Source organism: Ammospiza caudacuta, chromosome 1, assembly GCF_027887145.1.
Source record: "Ammospiza caudacuta isolate bAmmCau1 chromosome 1, bAmmCau1.pri, whole genome shotgun sequence".
NCBI lineage: Eukaryota > Metazoa > Chordata > Aves > Passeriformes > Passerellidae > Ammospiza > Ammospiza caudacuta.
The window spans coordinates 11,429,477-11,451,158 of record NC_080593.1 but is presented as its reverse complement, the minus strand read 5'-3'; the positions used below and the strand labels follow the sequence as shown (position 1 = coordinate 11,451,158).

At 41.2% G+C, this 21,682-nt stretch overlaps 1 protein-coding gene across 2 annotated transcripts in view; it reads left to right on the top strand.

Moving 5' to 3' along the window:
* Positions 1-21,682, top strand: part of ADARB2 (adenosine deaminase RNA specific B2 (inactive)) — a 305,116-nt gene that overhangs the window by 246,368 nt on the left and 37,066 nt on the right. For both annotated transcript variants that reach the window (XM_058808746.1, XM_058808753.1), the window contains exons 4-5: positions 804-918; positions 16,521-16,689. In XM_058808746.1, the coding sequence (XP_058664729.1) occupies positions 804-918; positions 16,521-16,689 (284 nt within the window). The remainder of the gene's footprint in view (positions 1-803; positions 919-16,520; positions 16,690-21,682) is intronic.

Here is a 21,682-nt window from a genome sequence, read left to right as displayed (position 1 = left end):
CCTTTTAATCTGCTCTGTTTTAGTAACCAGATTCCCAAGACTCTCCCTGGTGATTGGACTCATTCATACCTGAGGGTTCAGACCACACACTCTCCAGTGCCCAGTCCATGGGCAAATTTGACCTTTCAAAAAAGATTCCATGCTCAGGAAGAGACATGGCAGACCAGTCCCTCCCAGACCACTGCACACCCATGAACTGCAAGCAACATCTTTGGCAGGATATGCAAGCAAAGATTGCCCATCATCCTGCCAAGGTAGAAGCAGGACAGATCATGGTGCTCCTCTGGCAGATTCCTGAGCTGATTGCTTTGCCTTAATAGCTTTGGGTCATTAAAAACTCACTTTGAATGCAGAAATAGGTGTTTTTTACTGATAAACCAGGCCTCAACTCAGTTCTCAGTCTTCAGTGGGATAATGGAAATTTTCTGTGGGCTCACAGAAATAAGTGGTTTTGTGGGACACAGGTCCAGCTCTTTAGCTTACTATAATAAAGTGCTTTCAGTTCCTGTGAACTGGTGCTGGACCCATGTCTTAAGAGACTGGAAAAAGGTTCAGCCTCTAAATCTTCTCCCTTTACCCCCAGTCCTATCAAAATGGGTCTCTTGGCTTTCATGCAGCTAATTTTGCCATTTCTGAGGATGATGTAGGAAGTTGAAGGAGGGATACTTGTTTTATCTTTGCTCAGGTGGTGTTTAATTCTACAGTGGACCTCTCAGCAGCTGACATCAGGTGACTAATCTGCAGAAATGCCCAGGTTCCTCAGTCAAAGGAGTGAAACAATTCTTTCTGACTGTCTCTTTCAGGATTTTGCTGACTCTGTATACCAAATGGTTGCACAGAAGTTCCAGGAGCTGACAGACAATTTCACTTCCATGCATGCACGCCACAAAACTCTTGCAGGCATTGTGATGACCAAAGGTAAGATATTCTCTCATTTATTTTCCTCTGGCATTTTTCATGACTAAGTAATACATTATTTACCTGGTTCACAATGCTGAAGGATGACTTTACTCCCACACAGAAAAAATGAATAGTAATGCAGTGAAAAGAAGCATTAAATATTTACACCTCAAGTAAATTCACACAGAAAATATTGGCAACAGAGTTGAAGATTTATTCATAAATACATTGCTACATTTCTTTGTTTACAGGACAAAATGCAGCCCTCTCTGATTTTTCATTTCCTTACAGATGGGGGAGAGAGTTATCAATAAAAGTAGTATTATTTATTAATTACTTTCTTAGGTCTGAATACACCAAGTTCTTGTTATACAACATAAACTTTGTTTTAGACTGGCAACAGAAACAAATGTTCTTTCCAGTCAAAAAAACCAAACCCCCAGTACGTGTAATTTTAGTTCTGCTCTTCTCTAGCCATGGGAAATACTTACATTTACCAGCAGCAGAGCCAAAATTTGGTATTCACTCCTGTTAAGACTTGATTGATTGACACATACTGTGTGGAACTCTTCAGTGCTTTGATGAAACAGTTGCATGGATGCAAGCACACCCCAGGTGGGGCACCTCAGTATTTATGAGGATGTCAGCGTGGAGATGCTTCCATAAACTTCATTCTCTCTCTGACACATGGAGCAGTGGGTCCAGTACAGGAATGAGAAGATAAGCTCGGAGGGGAAAGGCATATATAATTCATCCAGGCTTGTCTCACTCCTTCCTTTCAACAATTACATTATCTAGGTTCAGTAGGGACACTTGTGAATATTGCAAGACAGCAGGATGGAGACAGGATTTTCTGATGGATCTTTTCCAGCCACAGAGCCTAAATGCAGATAAGATTTCTGTGCTGAGCATCTCCTTTCTGATGTGAAAAGAATAAGTAACCATATTCAGTATGAAGGAAAATTAAAAGGAAGTGTGATTGACTTTGGGATGTGAAAGATGCACACTAGACCCAGCATACCTTGTCATTGTCAGATTTCTTGACTGTGGCTCTAATCAGATTTAAACAAAGCACTATAGTTTATTTAGATGAGCTCTTTCCAAGCAGAAGCACAAGGAAGAATGTTTAAATATACTTTTAATAAGAAACTAAGCTACAGGAGCCAAGAACTGTTGCTTTAGCCACATGTAGGGGGAGAGCACAGGGGAGGTTACATTTAATGTAAGAATTGTAAGAAATGCCTGTAGAAATTTCATCCCATTCTTCTTTGACAAGGAGCTACTCCTACATTATATAGACCAGCTTTATAAAGCATGATTGAGCCACTGCAGCCTTATTTCTACATGTCCAAAGAAGCACATTAAAGACCCACAATATATGAGAAGAACTGTGACTGGAAGGAGTCATAATTCCCAAAGTATGGCTGCTGAGTGCATGCAGTACTAGGGGAAGAAAAGGGCACTTCCAGACTTTCTTACCCTTTCTGGGCATTGGGGGCTGTCTGTGTCTCTTCTTTAGAAGGCTGAAAGTGTCCTTATGTTGTTTGGTTTTTTTTGGTGGGTCCCATGCCCTTAGTGGGATTTTACAAATCAGTATTTCATATTTCATCTTATTCAGCATTAGGACAAAGTATAATTTAATTATGTTCACAAACTATTTCCCTCAAGGCTTCCTTTTCAATTCTGAATTCCCTCTCATGAATTTGTTCAATCTGTAAGCCATCCAATTTGTTAATATCTCATTGCTTTTGTGGAACCCAGAAAAGAAACTTGGAGATATAAGGTGATTCACAGAAGATGCAAATCTAGAAACAGCCTTATCTGAGTATATTCTGCAGGATGATTTGAGTTCTTTCCAGGACAAGAATCTCAGCCAACCAAGGCAAGATGAATCATCTGTCATTTGTGTCATTATTTTCTGTATTAAAGTTGTAGATTTGTGGTCTCTTCTTCACCATCGTTCCCAGAAGTAGCAAGGACCTCAACACACACTTTTCAAAGATAGCACAGGCAGGTTTTCCACATCAAGCACTCAAATAAGTACAAATTCCCTGTGTTTTTAACAAAAAAAAATGGCAGAAGCTGTCTTAGATCTCTGTAAACAATTTACTAATGACATCAACAAAAACAAATCTGGAAATGTCTTGTTGCATTCAGTACCATAAGTGACAAAAACTGATTTGTTTTTACCTTCACTTCAATTTACTGTCATCCTGACTAGAAGCAGATTTATCTGTGCTTGTACAGTTTCCAGGCAAAGCTGGTAAAAGGCACAATGGGATTTTGTGATAACTGCTGTTAAGATAATGCAAGATCTCTGCAGACAAAAAAAGAAGTGCGCTAGATTGGTTTTCTTTTTCTGAACTCTGACATTTTTTCTGTCATTTCAATTTCCCAGGGAAACCAAAGAGAATTACGTTTGGCCACTGTAATTGACTTATGCTGTAGCACCCGGGGCAAATTCCAATGCATAAGAAAGAAAAAAATGTGGAAAATTATGTTATTGATGAACTGAGAATGTTCTACAGTAATAAAATGCTAGTCAGTGAAACAGGCAGTCCAAAGCATTTAGAAATGCTTTGCTCTGAATTGTGATGAGAATTAAAATCTCCATGCTTTTTTGTGAAAGTAAGCTTAGTTGTTTAGCAGACATCAAGATAATCTTAAAAGTATTGGCCTAGGCAGGAGCAATTTACCACACTAGATAGCAGCTGATGTGATCTTATCTGATGTAATACAATAATTGAATATAATAATAACTAAAAAACTCACATAACTGATCTTGAACAAAATGTTTCAAAAGATTGAAGAGTTTAAGTCAATTATTTAATAGTTATAATGTATAATGTTATAATGTATTTGAAATCTGCCAGTTCTCTAACATATTCTAATTTTGCTGAAACACACTCAGAGATTTTTCTCTCAAAAATTGTTTGATCGATTCCAAGAAAAATTGTTTAACAAGTGAGTGCATTCAAGTCTTCGTCATACATCAAGCTATAATCCAAGACTATCTTCAAGTAGAACAATAAGTATTATTGTAGCATAATATTTATATGAGGACCTATGCTTTACTGCACATTGACTCTCCACAGCAGATCTGCCAATTTCTCTGAAGATATAATGAATTCACACATGTTAAATTAAGAACATCAGTTCACCTGTAGAAAAGATATTCTGGATAACACCATGTCGAACACAAGGCATCAGCTCAGAACTTGCATTATATGATGCAAGTCAACTTCCCTCATCATGTTTTGCATTAGTGGCTAAAACACAATTGATAACACAACATTTTGGCTATGTGCTTGCCAAGTGCCAAGACTATCTCTCTCTCCTATCCCCAACAAGTAAACTGGAGGTGAGCAAGAGGCTGAGAGGGGACACAGCCAGGACAGGTGTCCTCAGCTGATGCAGGGAGTATTTCTTGCCGTAGGACACTGTGCTCAGCAGTAAAAATCTGGGGAGAGGGGAAGGGGGAGATAAATGGGTTTATGGCATTTGTCTTGCCAAGCAACCATGAAATATCATTATATCAATGCATTAGTCTTGCCTTCCTTCTATTTCTTCCCAGTCCCACAGGAGAGTGGAATGAGCAAGAGGCTGTGTGGGTGTTTGGCTCTTGGCCAGGATCAGCCAATACTTCATTTCAACAGCAGCTGTTTCTTGATGTTTCTGGTTGTCAGGGAAAGATGACCCACCAGCTCCCCATCCTTCTGTCTCTCAGGTGCAATTTGGACATCTTATTTTGACTCACTGCTCTGCTGTATCTTTCTATTGAAAAGTTTTCAGAGAGAAGTAGTTTTCAATATTGTTGTTGTTATTATGTCAGCTGATACATTTGAAAAAATGAAGGACAAGCAAGCTATTATTTTCTAACACAAGGCAACAAATGCAAAACCGGAGCACTCTCACATATCTCTGGGCCTGATGCCCAGAGTCACAGATTCTGGGGTGACAGGAGGAGCCCCTAAGGTCCCACCATGGGGTCACCAGGCAGGGCAGCACACAGAGCATCGAGGGGACAGTGTGGCAGTGCTGCCTGTCCCCCAGAGCTGGGAGAAGGAAGTCCCAGAGCAGAGCAGGGTGGGAGCCTCACACTGAGTGCTGTGATCTAGACACTGGTGGCATTCACACTGTTTATTGGCATCATAGAGAGAGTTTGGCTTTTGCTCTACCTGAAATCACCAGGCACAGTAAAGAGTTCCTGTCACTCTGTAAAGAGATGATCTATTATTGCTGAGGTCCTCTTTGCAACAAAAACCCCTCCCATAATCATTAGGGACAAAATGAAACTGCTATTTAAACACAATTTTCCCATTTGTGTTTGACAAATCTTAGCAGCTTAAATACTGATAGGAACTTTTTGTCATGCTTTCTGTTAAAAATGAAGCATTAAGAAAGTTCAGTCCTTTTCACAGTAGTGTAACACTCATAGGAAAAAGATTATGAGTTGATTCTTCACTTCAATTTTCTCTCTTCTACATATATTTTTTTTTAAGGCTGACAATCATTTTGATGTTAAAAGCAAATTAGGAGGTCTTCTCAGTTATCTTGTGTGAAATAATGATGAACTGGACAAAAGAGCCCTAAATAGAAATTTCATGCTGTGATAAAAGATGGGAAATTATCATCCGTATCTCATGGAATGGATCTTAATCATTGCTAAGTGGAATAACAGAAAAAAGTAAAGTTGACAATATGTCTCCATGGATCTTTCCAGTAACATTAAGATTCACAAAGCCTGGCTTTTAAGTACAATCAGAAATACTGCTGTCCAATTGATTTCTAATCCTCAGTATGAGTAGGAAAGTTGCAAAGCAGCAGAATACAGTAGAACACCCAGGCCATGTGTAGAGTACCAATCTGCTCCATCTCATGCTGCACTCGAGTGGCCAAACCAGTTAGAGAAAATGTGAATGATTTACAGATTAGTGCCCAGAACAGATTCCTTCAGGAAGAGAGGCACAGGAGGAATTTAGGCTCCTGGATCCCATTTTCATAGTTAGATGGGTGCTAAAACCTGGTCCCAGTGAGATTCAGTGTTTCCATGAGATTTTAAACTTCTGAAATCAAAACTGAGTGCCCAAACTGCTGACATCCCTTTGAAGATCTCAGAAAGTCTCTTCAACTACTGCTGCCTGATGCTCTCAAGGGCATGGCACAAAGTCATTTGACATTCTTGTAAACATTATTGACTTCTTACATCTGCCAAGGTTGACACTTCATCAGTAGATGACAGTTTTTCTCAAAATAGTTTAAACTAGGTAAATAGATATGTAGTTAGAACCATATATGTTACTCTTTATCAGAAATCTGGTTTCCTCAGCTTATAAACCCTAAACCATTAATCTACAGATTCACTCTAAATAGTTTTTAACCCCGTAAGACTATCCCTTTTCCACAGCTGCAACTCTATTCCTGGATTTTGTAATGTGCACCCGTAATGGGCATAATCTCATATTCCTGCAGCTCAAGAGACTTAGGTTTCCAAATTCCACCTCAAAGTACATTTGAGGTTTTGTAGTTAAAACTCTGGCTCCACCAGAGCAATCACTTCTATTAAAATGTGGGTTTAGGCATCATGAGGACTCCCCCTACAAGAGCAACATTGAGTGTTTCTTCATCATTTCTGTCAAATAAAGGTTAAGGAACAGAAAGTAATTGAAGACAGATTAATTAGAAATGGAAAATATGAGATGGGACACAATCTTGCAGCCTTGCACAGAGCAGGAAAAAAACAGCTTCAGGGGAAACTCTCCAGGCCAGGTTATATGTTTTGCATTAAAAAAAAACAGGGAGAAATGCAGGCACCAGCTGGGAATAAGTACAGAACCAGAGCTTCACTTTTGGGGATGAGCACCCCAACATGCATACACACAGCCTCTCATTGCTGTTACTGTCTCACCTAATTCCATCCTCTTATCTGTTTGGTGGCACAGGTTCAGAAGGAGCAGGACAAAACACCCCTCTCATATCAGCAGTTTTAGGCACTGTCAGGAAAATGGGAAGGGAGCTGAGTCCCTCATTTCTCGACAGCTGAAGCAGCTGTAGGTGTCTCCAGCACATGGCACTGCTGACCTCTGGGCAGCTTCAGCTCCCCACTGTGCCCACAGGTTTCTCTGGTTCCCATCTCTTCTCAGACACTGAGCCTTTTTACCTCCCTGAACGTTTACTGACTCTGGATTTAGTTTTCCATTCCTGCTGTTCAAAGTATTTTTCTGATTGAAACCCCTCTCAAAACCTGGATGCAGACAAGGCCTTGGCTCTGTGTCACATATAATTGCATTGGGCACAAGGATGGGTGTAATAATTAGCATAAAACATGGAAATTAAAAATAGGCACTTCTGTTTCCTAAGTGTGTCAAGCAAGGAGTTGGCAAGGTCAGACTTTCATTCTGCTCTGTGATAAGGCTGGAAGCTGTCCCAATGTCAACAACAGGAGTGCATCTCACCCTAAAAAAAGAAATATCTTTGGTGAATAAAGGCTTGGAAATCATTGCTTTCACTTTACCAGCCTAGTAAAATACATAGGAAGATGTTTTTAGATGCAAGTACACCAAAGAATATTACAAGAAATACAATTTTAAAAAATCCCACATAAAATTAAGTTCCTCTTGCACTTAACTGCCAAAAGTCATATTCAGGATTTCATTCTTTCTCACTGTAATTTAGAATCTTACTACATCTAAAACTGTCAATTTAATTAATGCTCAGATATCAGTGGCACAACATTTATTAGAGAAACACAGATATCTGCAGTCAGGACATGGCAGGAAAGTGCAATTCAGTCCTGCTTTAAAATTAGGAATTATGTGCAAGCTCTCTTCTTGAGGAGAGTATTCAAATTCACATGAAAGGAAAAAACCCTCAAAAAACTTTGATACTGCCACTACAAATTTAGATTTTTTTTTTTTAAATCCTCAAGGGAGGTGAGGGGGTGAAGCATGCCTGGCCTGGCTGACCCTCCTCCCTCTCAGGATTTGCAAAGCCCGCACTGAGGAAAGGAAGGGAAGGTAAAGGGCACTGGTGCCCACAAACACAGCACTGTCTCCTTGCACACTCTCCAGAAGCAAAGCTGATGGGATTTCATTCTCTTGGTCCACTGAGGGGAGGGAAGAAATGGACCATAGAAATTAGAACTGGGAGAGACCACTAAGTAATCCAGTCCATTTCCTTGCAAGCATAAGATTGTTCCCAATGCTCTTTCCAGTCTAGATTTAAATTAATCAATTAACAATGGGGCTTTCAACAGTACCTTGGGAGACCATTTGAGCCTAATGGATCTCATTGTTAATAATTTTCACCAGTTATTCAGCCTGACTTTTATTTTCTTTGATGTCATCTCAGGATCTCAGTTCTGCTGCTCTAAATTTAGTGCCCACTTCTCTCCTTGGGGTTTGCACCTTTCAGATACTCAGAAACACACACAACATGTTCATAGTTTGCATATTCAATTTTTGTACTCTCTCCTGCTGGGTCACTCTTCTCTGCAGCCCCCAGCAGCCTTGCCTTTGTTTTCTGATTCCCTTCCACTTGGGCAACCTCCTCACCATTCTTTTCCACACTGGAAATCCACCTTTTGAATGAGTTTTAATGGAAAGCTTTGCACAAAAATTTCTTGCAAAATGGATTAGCACAAGAATCCTTTCTCAGGCATCCCATAGTGTGAGCAAACAGCACAAAATGGGCTTGTGTCAGAAAGGGATTTTTGTTTCAGAGGAACTGAATTTGGAACTTATGTACAAGTGCACTCCCCACCCCCATGGCTTTGGGCAAAATTTACTGTGGCTGACTGTGAAAGGAGAGCCATGGCCACTGTCACACAATGCCCTGGCTCTTGCTTCCAGCACAGAGGGGGCAGAGATCAGGGCAGAGAGGACTGTGACTCTGTCCCTGCTCCTTCACTGATGAAGATGAAGAGCTCTGCAAAGAATAGCTGTCTCTAGGCACACAGTCAGAGGGAGGACTACTTAACACATTAATAAGGGAAGAAAATATGAGGCTCTCAGAGACCCTCTCTACACCCTTTCTTTCCACAGAAATACACTATATTCACTTACACATAACCCACATTTTGATGTAAAGAAAGGAAATCCCTGTGTAACTCCAGTGTTTCAAAGACTGTTCCATTTATACCCCTAAATATCTGTAACCTCACTGCTAGCCACTTCTTTGTTCCTATTATTTGCCAGCTGTGTATCAGCCTTTGATTCAGACTTCTGCCATTCCATTTCCTAAGACCTCAACATGCTTCTTTCTTCCCATATTTTAGTCAGCTGCTTCACATCAGCTGCTCCCATCCACCTCCGGGGTGTTCTTTGGGACATCCACTGTGAGCTAAAGTCCTTTGGGATATCCTGTGTGGGTAACAGCCACAGTGCTCACTGAAGTCACAGGTTCCTGTTTGTCACTGGAATTACCACAATCACTTCCACAGGTACAATAGAAAATGGAGAGAAAAAATGAGCTGCAGCAGTCTTTATGGCTGGCAAATAAATGCATCCTGTGCATTGATATATGCATACTATTAATCCTCCCTGCTGTACACAGTTCTTCTCTTATGGCTACAATTTTTTAATTTTTTTTTTTTTTTGTCATGAGTATGGTTTTGTTCCCCATGCAGAGCTGGAGACAGCAGAGTTCTCTGTGTCAGGAGTGAAAATCCCACATCAAAACTGAAGAGCAAGGTACAATGTCCCACACACCAGCCCCTCAATCCTCAGCTCCCTCCTTGCACATACATCTTGATTTTACTCCTCTTGAAGCCTCACAATAGAGGGGGCTGTAGATGCATCACCAAGTTGTGAGGAAAATGCACTGATAGACCTGGGTAAACACATCCCTCATCTCTAACCATAGACCTACCCCTCATGTAAGCACTAACATCCAGGGGCAATGGTTTCCATTTCCAGATAAATATGTCCTTTCCTGGGTTTTTATTTTGTTTTTTATTTGTTGGGTTTTTTTTTTTTTTTTTTGAGGGAGAATATGGGGAGAAGAGCTCTTTGCCTCTTTGGCAGTATTTTCTGTAGGACATTGCCCACTCCTGGGGTGGCAGGTAGCAGCCTGGCAGCTCAGTGCCCACAGGGTTCTGCAGAGGTTCAAGGATCTGCCTGGGGACAGTGGGGTGGGTGCAGGACTGTGCCCACAGCACACCCCTGCAGGCAGCTTTTCCAGCATCACTGCCCTTTCATGTCTTGACTATCTCTTATTACAAAATTAAAGCCATTCTAAGAATGTGATAGGGCTGCCAGGGAAGAAGATAAGAGAAAATAATGCAGGACTTGTCAGTGCTATGTAACATCAAGAAATTTTCCTTCCCTAAACAAACCTGAAATGGAAACCTGAACTTATTCAGCTGTGAGTAGAGAGTATTAAAAAAAAAAAAAAACAACCCTCCTCTGTGATCAGAGCTCAATTAAGCTGCCTTGAAAATTATTCCAAATACACTTTTTTCAGATAACAATAGACAATCCCTTTGAGTGATTTGTTAAAAAAGGTAAAGAAAGAGCATAAAATTATTGCTTATCAGAGAGAGAAGCAGCACCATTTAAAATAACATGAAATGGTATCCCATGAATTATTCAGGAGGGCTGATGTTACACTATCATTATTTCTGGCTTTCCTTTTTATTGCATTGCATTTTGTGCAAGTTGTCTCCCACCCAATAAAAGAGGTGTGAGTTTTCTTAATTAATCAAACCTGATTTTTCTGATTTTTTTTTTCTAATTTAAAATGAATATATTTCGAGCATTGAGCTGTCTTCACGGTGTCAGGCTGAAAAAGAAGATGGATTTCACTACCACTAGCAGGGTCTAAAACATGCAGTGCCATAGTCACTTGCATACTGACTGGTGCTTCTCTACGTGTCGTGCCAGCTGCTGAGAAACCAAAGTGTGATCCCAGTTGTATCCTGGCATTAGCAGTTGTAAACTCCATCCTGTTCTCTGTGAGTTGGGCTCACTGAATTTCTCAGCTCTCTGATGCACAGCCCATGTGATTTGCTGATTGCAGGTACCAGTCTACACTTCCTGCGATTTCCTCAGGGTTTTAATTTTCCTTTTCCAACACAAAAATATGCGAGGCTACAAACTCATTCTTGTGGAAGCTCCTAATTATCATAGCCCACTAGAAGAGTAACTCCTTTAAAATCAGAGGAAGCATTGACTAGACTAGCCAAAACTCACTTGTTTTGTTGGTAGAGCTGTGTCTCCAAGCAGATGGGTGTTGGCACTTGGTGTTTCTGGCCACAAGTGACTTAAACACCCAGCTCACAACCATAGTCCATAAGATGTCAGCCAGTTCTTCACATCCAGCTTGTCTGCTGAGCAAACCTTCATATTTTTGCTTGCTTACTCTCTCTTCTGTCAATATCTTTCTGAACCATTTCTGTTACAAGCTCTGTTGCTGCAGGCCTGCTGTTTTGGGAGGTCACATAGGGAAGACAGCCCTGTTTTCTTTCTGTGTGTAGTAGTTCAGCTCAAGGCAAAATGAGCATCCTTGAATACATTGACATTGATACAATTATCCTTAATTGTTGTGGGAGAAAAAAGCTGGAAAAAAAAAATCTCATTAAGTTTAAACATAAGGGGAAAAAATGTAAAGGAAAGATTTGTTCTGCTTGCCCTCTTATGAGTTGGGGAGTTTTGATCTGTATTTTGTGCTTGGAAGAGAAATCTCACCAAGAGCATCTCTTCACAGTGTAGAAAGGTTTGTTCTTCTGGCTGTCTATAGGTCTTCAGAGTTCATGAAGAGAAGCTGGCAATACTGAGATGTAATGTAGACTATCAAAAAGCAAATATCTAAACTGGGCCAGATGAATCACCTCCTAGGAAATTCCTCTCCTTTGACTACAAAGAGAGTCTACAGCAATTAGCTCAGCTATGGACATCTAAACTCTAGTTATCCAGAACAGCTGAAATGAATCTCCCTGCTGGTGTCAGCAAACTGGAAATGGCTCATCATAAAACCCAGTTTCTTTTCAACAGCTCAGCTGTGACGTGAAAATCTGCACAATCACTGACAGACAAAAAAAGAACATCGGGGGTTTGAGGTTCCCCCTGCCTGGCTGTGAGAGGAGTTCCTGCCCCTAGACCCAGGGTGGGCTCAGGCTTCCAGCAGAGAACCAGAAAGGACTGTTACCTCACTGGATCACAGACTGGATATGTGGTCAAAGGCAATGTGCCATTATGTGTACATTTTTGTTTTGTAATGCAACTAATTAATTGACAGATTTTGTCACGATAAAATGTAGTGAATTCCCTCCCTGCTCTCCAGCTGTCCTCAAATACAGGGTGTTAGCCAGGACCCAGCCACTGTGCTGACACAGCTTCCCAATTTCCTTTCCCCTGCTCCATTTCCTTTTCAAATTGAAAACTATTAGAAGTCTTTAGGCAAATAATAGAAACCTAATGCAGGTGCCTGTTATAAATTGTTCACTAGTTACTTTTAACCTAATGTCTCTTCAAACATTACTGTACAGAAGGCAGCGAGGGTTGGAAATGCCTCATGAACTCTGACAATCAGTGGGTCAGGAGTTAAGGTCATAATAATGCAGCCCATTTCTCCTTGTTTGTCAAATAACCTGGATGCAGTTACATCCCTGGATCTTTCACCTGAGATGGACTCTCCTCACTAAGAACATGAGTCTTGAGGGGAGCAATCTTTGTCCTGGGTCAAACCCTCTGTACAGCCCTGAGCAGGGTAGGTGCCATAAGGCTGGTGGTGCCAGTTACTGTTCATGTAGGATTCTGCCACTCACAGAGCCACAGCTTTCTTGGCATGGCTTGAGGATGTGCACAGTCTGGATCTGCTGCGTGTCTGAGGTTAAATTAATCAATGCTTGTAAGGGAGCTCGACTTTCATAAATAGAAATTGCTTGCAAAACTTGAAGTATTCTGCAAGCAAAATAAAATAGGAAGTAAACAATAACAAGAGTTAGTAATTACTGGTTTTAATGCAAAATAGACAAATGTACAGAAGTGCCTATTAATTCTGAATCACTGAAGCAAATATCTAGGCTCCAGAGCTGAAAATGCTGCTTAAAATGCCAGTGTGATTAGTCAATGCTAAAATCTGCCTTCATCAGCTAAGCATCGTGTCTTGTTCTCAGAGAAAAATTCCTCCCATGTTCACTGGCAATAATCTCAAACATTACACAGGGGATAAACCTCCAGCTCTGTGTGTGTACCAAACAAGGCATGCAAGGGGACAATCTGTTAGCATGTATGCTCCTGAACACGGCGGACAACTGTCAGGTTGTGGGAAGTGTTTCTCATCATGCTGGGTGCCCTCACAGGCAGCATTGAACACTGCTACGTTGGTCACAGATCACTTTCTCCATTTGGCTCCCCAGTGAGGTGTAAATATTTCAGAGCTAATGCATAAGTCATGTACACCTGGGTTTCCAAGTGCCACAGCAGCGAGACATAACTCTTGGGTATTTCTGAGCATAGAGGAGCATGGATAATTTTCTGACACTGCAAATGGAAAATACATGGAGATCTTTAATGTTTAACACTAGAGTGGTTCTGCAAATTCTTGGAAGCCATTGCCTCCCAGCCCCAGGCAGCATCTAAGTGATGTTCTGCAAACACCTACACCTTGCCAGGACTGGCAAACACCCCAGGCTGTGTCCACACATAGTACCCACTGGGGCCCCATACCACTGGAAGCCAACATATGGAGTTAATTCACCCAAAACATGAACACCCCAGCACACTGGCTATTGCTGTGCAGGTGGACATTGTGATAGCAAACATCAGAGAGATTCACATTATTGCTGCATCTGATAGGTGTTGGGTGCCTTTCTGGTTCATTTGTGGATAAATCCAGACCTTGCAGAAAATCCTGAGTGCATTCATCAGCTTACCTCATCTGAGAGGAGAAAGAGTTACATTTATTTGTGGATAAAATGATTGAAGAAATAAAAGATATCACACTGTGTACTGGGCTGACTGGGGGGTGAGAAAGGTGTGGATCCCAGAGAGCAGGAGGGCTTGCCCAGGTGGTTTGCTCTATATATTCAGAGCTTGGATTTTTGATTATGAGGTGAGGGGGGAGAGGAGGAGGCACACCAGGGGCTTGCTAATGTTAGGAGAAGGAAGCAGTTGGTCTCTCTGCCCTGAGAAGGAGCATTGGCACAGGTCCTCAGGGGCAGACAGAGAGGCTCACAGGTTTCTGTAGGAGGGAATTGCCTCCTGGTGTACTCCTGCTGTGCTGAGGTAAATAAGGCCCTATCTATGGTAGTAAATAAATAAAATAGAACAGAAAAATAGCTGGTTCTCTTCATGGGCCTTCCAGCCAAGGAAAATATTACATACTGTTGAGGGAAATATACACTGCTTTTTGAGATGCTGAGTGGGACTCAGACACCTCAGTGGCAGGCAGTGGCCCATGAAATGTTTGATGTTGGTCCGTGTGAAAGACACTGTTAACTAGATGGACATGTCACAATCTGAGATACCTATTATTTTTCTCATGAAAGCAGTGACCCTAAAGCAAAGCAATTTTAATGTACAGACTATAAGCACATTTCTTTGTAGGGAATGAGTAATTTTTCCACCTCAACTTTTTTCCTAGTAATAAACCTGGAATAAACACAAAGGCTTTTTCTCCTCTCCATTTCTCCCATGTGTTCCCATCTTCACTTCTTGGGTTTTCAAGATTTCCAGCTCTTTTAATTTTCTCCCCAATAAATACTCCAAAACACTTTTTAGGGCCACATCTACAGTAACAAATAGAGCTTAAGCTCTCAGCACAGGCATACAGTGATGTGTACTTTGTCACTAGTACCTGTAACAACTTCTGTATGAAACTCTCACAGCCAGGGGCTCAGATGGAATTAACTGAATTTTCACAATACTTACCCCTCTCCTACAAATGCCACAATGCTGCAATGCCACATTACTACTAAACTTTTTGGATTACTGATGTAGCTTTTCTATTGATATAGGCATGAAATAATTTTGATATCATTTGCAATTATATTAATTAAGCATGGCTACAGTGCTACAGCATATCATCCACTACTAGTCCCAGTGCTGTGTGGAGATTATGAAGGGCTATTGATGGTATTTACTAACTGGGAAATCATTGGCAGCACCAATCATTTTGTTTAAAATATTATTTCCTTCTCCATTCAACTCTTTTGTCATGTAACACCAATAGATTTTATAAGGGAACATGGCCCCAAACATGCCAAGCCAATAAAATCTCTGCAGTTTTTCAGTTTTCCTGCTTTTCAATTGACCTTGTAAGAGGAAAAAATATTTTTGCTGACTCTATAAAACTATTCCTAAAGCTTTTTTAAAGCTAAAGTAATACCATAGATTCAGCATCACCATGGCCCATGGGAAGATTATTTCCATTCCTTCTATGGGTATTTGCAGTCTCAGACCTGTCTTCATTTGACTTGTCACATTTTGAGGTCTTGATTCAGTTACCTAAACATGGGTGTGTGTTTTCACTGAGCCTCTTTTTTCTGTGTTAGTTGCATGGGGAGTGTGCAGAACCACCTGGGTTTCCCAGACCGTACCAGATGTTAGGCAGGACATCAAGGGCACCTCAGGTGACTTTGCCTGGGCACAGCCACACCAACACCAGCAGCCTGAGCTGCTGTGCTGTCCTGTGCAGGTGTTTGCCCACACGCAGCCATTGTGTCAAACACAGCCCTACACCCAGAGGCTGCTTTGTCACTTCTAGAGGAGCCATCTGCCAGGCAAAAAACTTCTTTTTCCCAAGAGCTGCTCCCTTGTTCTTTGGCATTCAGTGAGATGAGTCCAGAGATGTGTTTCTCAAGAGATCATTTCATTTTGGGCTCAGTTCATTCTAAATTCTACTTTGACATTGTCCACGGGGCTGAATGAGCTATGTTTTAGAGTGAAACCCATGTCCTGCTGAAGTCTCTAAGCATTTTGCAACTGTCTCCAAATAAATTATTATTTACTCCTAGAAAGTGTCTATCTGGATCATGTAAGGGGCATCTTTCAATTGCTATCACCATTATGTAGAGAGGCAATAGGTGAACAAAGCTGGTCTGAATGCTAAATGCTCCATCCCAGAGACCACACTGAAAAGAGCACTCAGAGATGTAGCTGCTCTTGGAGAAACTAAAAGGCAAGTGGACTAAAAGTCAAATCTGTTAGGGTGTTTTCTTCATGATTTTTTAAGACCGGCCCCAGAAGCATTACTTCCATTTTTTTACTACTTAAAATGCAACAGCAATGAAACCTAACATTACAGGGAGTATGTGCTCCCACCAGAAAATGTCTTGAACAGCTCATAAAAACCTGGCCATTTATCAGCACTGCAGGAGATCTTTATTACCTCCCTACAGCATATGCTCTGCTATGATGTAGTTATTGATTTAACAAGTAAACTTCATGGCGAGCTTTTATCTTGGAATTAGCAGCAAGACTGAAATATAGACCTTATTATTCTAATAACACAGAGACCTGAGATTCCTGCATATTCCAAAGGCCATACCATCACCTTAACAAGCATCCCATTAGGGCTATCTGGCTGCCACATCAAAGTGTGTGCTGTGAGGACTTTAACAATCATGGTATCATACTCACCCCCAGCAATTTCACAGCTTTTTTTTTTTCTTCCTACAGGTTTGGACATCAGGCAAGCTCAGGTTGTTGTGCTGTCATCGGGTACCAAATGTATAAATGGGGAATACATAAATGACCAAGGGCTTGCGGTCAACGACTGCCATGCAGAGATTGTGGCAAGAAGGGCATTTGTTCACTTCCTCTACTCACAGCTGGAGCTACACTTAAGGTAACTGAATTCTGTTGATTTTTGGGGACTGTTATATGGCCTTCAGTGGAACTGATCCATCCTCCAGACAACTGAACTATTTGCTTCTTTATGTCATTTTTTTTCTGAGTGTTTAGGTGATGAAGGAACAATACACTGCACAAAAAAAAAATTGAGAGTTAGGTAGTCTAAAGTGTTGGGTCACGAGCTGCTTTGCTTCAGCTGATTCTCTTTCAGCAGCGATTAGATATGACTCATAAAGCTGGGCTTTATGAAGCCTGATGATTTTGTACAAATCTTTACGTGCAGGCTTATTAGCATCATTCACTGACCAGAGGCTCGAAGGGAGTCATTTTGCTTAATGCAGCCATTTTCCTGTCTTCCTTGCTGCTGCTGAAAGATCTCAAAGAAGTGATTTATTGATCATTAATGTCTTCATTGACTCACTAGAGAACCAATGAGTGTTAACAGCACAGCAAACTTTGTGCCAAAGTGTAAGATGCTTATCACTTACTCCTTCTTTATGATGCTTTAAAATGTTATAGCATGTAGAATCATTACAGTGGAATTATTGTTCTTGTCTTCAGCCAAATCCACCTAGTTACCAGTTAAATGGCTAATGGGTCATACACTGCCTGGAAGATGGTAATAAGTGGGATACCTCACCTCAGAATGCTGCCTTTTCTCTGATCGTGTCTATTGCAATCTGGAAGAGGTTACATAGTGCTTGGTTATAAGATTTGCAGAGGAGACCAAAATGTGGGAAGGACCAGTCACTATGCTTGAGAGCTGGTCTGTCATCCCAGCAGGCTGGAGGGCTGGACCAGCAAGAGGTTTGACAGAAAACTTAGCAAGGACAAATGCAAAGTCCCTCACCAAGGAAGAAAGAATGACCTTCCTCCTTTCCATCAAGAAGGAAAGAAATCCAGGCTGGAGAGCAGCTCTGCTGAAAAGGGATGGGGCTTGGCAGACAGGAACCAGGACATTAGCTAGTGGTGTGCGTAACAGCAGGGAGAACAGCAGGATCCTGGGAAGTATGAAGAGTCTGTCAAAGGATGTGTGTGTGCATCCACCACTCATCAGCACTCAGTACAGCCCATCTACAATGCTATGTGCAGCTCTGGGTGCCCCAAAGGAAGGACACCAATCATCTGACACAGATTCAGCAGAGGCTGCCCAGCATCTCAGGGTCAGAGCACCTGGGCTGTGTGGAGGTGCTGACAGGTCTGGACCTGGTCAGCCTACAGGGGGGATGGCAGAGCCAGCAAAGCATGCAGAGCTGACACAGCAACACAGTGGAGCTGACACCTTTAGCCAGGTGTGGAGAGGGAAGGTGGCCGACAAGAGGCACACGCTGAAACAAGAGAAGCTCAGTCTAAGGATTGATTTTCCCCATGGCGATAGGCTAGCAGTGGGACAGATCGCTCAGAAAGGTTGTGCAGTCTCCCTCCTGTCTTGCACATTTTCAAAATCTGAGTGCATAGAACCTTGAGCAATCTGTCAAACAACTTTGAGAAGGAGGTTGGGATAGAGATTTAAGGTCCTTACCAGCCTGAATTATCCTGTGATGTGAAAACTAAGCAGAAGTGAAGCTGAGGTGGCATTTATTATATAGGAGGAACCAAGAAATTAAGGAAAACAAACAAAAAACCTATTTCTCTATAGGTCGTTCTTCTGCCCTCCACTCTTGAGTGCATATTCATGTGACTTTTCCTGAAGGCCATTAAATTCAGTGCAAAAACTTCCTTTGACTTCAGAAGGTTTTGCATTGTGTCACAGACACAAGGGTTGATCTAAGCTGGATTGTGTGTTCTTGTAAGCACCTGTGATACTGTTGCACCTAAGCAGCAATAACAGAATAATGGCTATTTTAACTTCAGGCTGGAGTTGAAGACAAGAGAGTATATTGAGTACATGGGTTTGGCTAACAAAGGGGGACAAGAGCATTGAAGGGTTTAATCAAAAACAATATTCTCTCAATTTCATTCTGAATTGCTTTCAAGTTTACATTAAATTATTATGTTTTCAGCAGTGTAGCAGCCCTAGTACTTGCTTTGTGCTATGGTCTCTTGGGAAACAAGTGCTAACACTGTATCTTAAACTATTGTATTGATCCACCTCCCTGACATGTTCAGTCATATTATTACTTTATTTGGATCAATGTTAACAGCCTTTTGTTAACAGAATCCTCAGTGAAGCACGAGCTCTGTTCACAATAACTTCAAATCACTCTCAATTCAGCCAAGACCAGGCACCACCGCTTGCCTGACCAGCACACACCATAAAAATCTCAACCAAAATTGTCAAGGCTAAGCACCTTTGAATGACAGAGCTGGAGTTACTGTCAAATCAGATTCTGCTTCCTTAAAGTCCATGGAGAAGCAGAACTGTGTGTTGTGATATATTCTTCAATTTTAATATTTATTGTTACACAGTTTTTTGCCATCATCGGGAGCTTTGTGGTGACAAAATGGGGGGGGGGGTCAAAATTAAATAAAAAATGCGTTTTCTGCACATTGAAATCATATTTACTCCATTTTCTCTAGAAAAAGATAAATCTTTTCACAGAGAAAACACATGATGCTGCCACATACTATAAGGACAGAGCTTTTAGGACTGACGTGGTAACTCAGCTCCACCATGAATACATGCACACCATCTCCTCAGGCCTGGGAGAAACACAAAGCTATTGTAATGCATTTGCATTAACTTAGCCCAAATTAAACTCCTATCCTAGGCCAGGAAACTGTTGTAAAAAGTAATAAATGAACTGAAACCAAAAAGATGGTTACTTTTGAGGGCATAATTCTTGACTCAAAGAACTTAAATTTTCCATCATTCACTATGGAAGAGGCAAGTTTGTTCTGTGGAGAGTATTTCCTATTTTCCACATACCTTCCTCCCACCAAGACTACCTGCTGAGTGTGGTCTTTGCAGCTGGATTTCAAACTTCAGGAAATTCCAGTGCTAGAGATATTATTTTGTGTGATGCTGTCTTTGAAAAGGAAACTCTTTTCCAGAATTTACAAGTACTACCACTGATCTCAGTGAAAGCAAAACACACACTTGGCTGAGTGTAGCATGAAGGCTTCTAAGAGCAAGGGCAAGCAGGTTGGAGAAAGTAAGAGCGGGGATATGAAATTAAAGGCCAGGAGACAGAGATTCACTGAACTGAATTTACTTCTTGGCAGTCAAGTGTTGCCCAGATCCCCAAGGCTCCTTTGATTACCAGTGGAGAGAGGTGGGCATCTCTGAGGTGGAGCTCAGCAGACCTGTTCAGGTATCTGTTGGGGCTGAGATGAACTGCCATGTGCTGGGGCAATTTATTTTCCATGTCTCTAAAAAGAGAATACAGCAACTTCTTCACATATTTAAGCTGCAGGACAATTCCATCCACAAGCCAATGCTGCAGGAATATGCAAATTACTTCTTTTCCCCTTCTCTTCTTATTGCTAAATGTTAGAGGTGCAACTCTCCTGACTTTTCTTGGAAAAGAGTTCCAGAAATGGAACTTTATCCTCTCTAAGAAGCAAGAGTGACAAATACTTCAAAAGGAAATGTTCTTTCAACAATTCATTGTCTGGAGCTTGAGTTAAATAAAAGCTAAAGGCACAACTAAAACCTGTCAGCTTCTAACCAGTGTGATTAAAACCCTTAGCCCTCCCAGATTTCATTTTTATGACAACCATAATCCTCCAGTTCTCCAGACTTTCACGAAAAAGATGAGAAGGAAGACAGAAATTTTCTGATGTACAAAAGAAGGACAAGAAAGACCTTTTGAGAAGCTTTTTTCAAAGAATCACCATCAAAAAGCACACAAATTTGATAGTCTGATTCTCTTGCAATGGTGACAGGAAAATAATTTTCAGTGGTATTATTTATATCAACTGGCCAATAGGGAAGACAAGAAAATACAACTCTTCTTTTTTAAAGAAAAATAAAATTAATAGAGTATCCTTAAAATAAATAAACACCACAGTAAGCTTGCTGCTGTAGTTCTTCCTTCAGGTGCCAGGGAGATGATTTTACCAGAAGGTAAGGTCTTTCAGCAAGTCAGATGAAAACCACTATTTATTTTATACATAAAAAGCAAGAAATAGTCTTAATCCAGTCCAGATAAGTTACTTTTTTGAGGAAAATCAGCTCCTTGTTACACATCTACTAAGCCTGCTGGTAGTTTCTCTAGGGTGCTCTTTTGTTGTATGAAGTACTAGAAACTTCCTGTAAATACATTTATATGCTGAAAAACTGCTCCTCTGCTTGTCAGGCTTTGTTTCACCAAAAAGCTTCATATATATTAAACCATAAGCATGTGCTAAAGTATCTTCTTCAAGTCAGCTCAAAACATGGGCATGTGTTATGCTGAATAATGAACTCAAGCAAAAGATTAGAATTTAGCACGTTCTTAAATGTTCCACTTGAATGAGCCTCAAATCCGAACTCCCACAGAAATTTGTAACAGGCAAAGTTTTAGGGATGAATTCTGCTCTTTTAGCCACTGCCAGTACACAGAAATGACACTTTAATGCCACCTCCTGAATGAATGGGATCTGCACGCTCACTGTGGGCTCCTCTCTCCATTGATTTGTGCAGGTTGAGTATGGCTGTGCAAAGGATGTTGTAAAGAACAGCTGCAAAGTCATCTTCCCTCTCACAGTTCACCTGTCCCAGAGACAAGGCACGAGGTTCTGGTGCTGGAGTAGAGGTGACTTTGCAGAAGTGCATCTCATGCTCCACCTGGACCACTTTTAGCAGATCCCTGTTTCCCCCTGGTTTTTGAAATACACCAAACATCCCATGCACAATAATCTTTACTAAGCCATGGCAGATGATGTTGCAACCCAAACTCCTTTCCAACAATACTCACTGAGTTTTGTTATGAATCCTGTTCAGCCACAATGCAAGAATGAACTTCATGTTTGAGTTCAGCTCCAAAAAACCATCCCAAAGGCAGGTCAGGACCCTGTGTGATATGAAGAACCTCAGCCTGCTGGAGGAGAGAATCAAGCTGCCT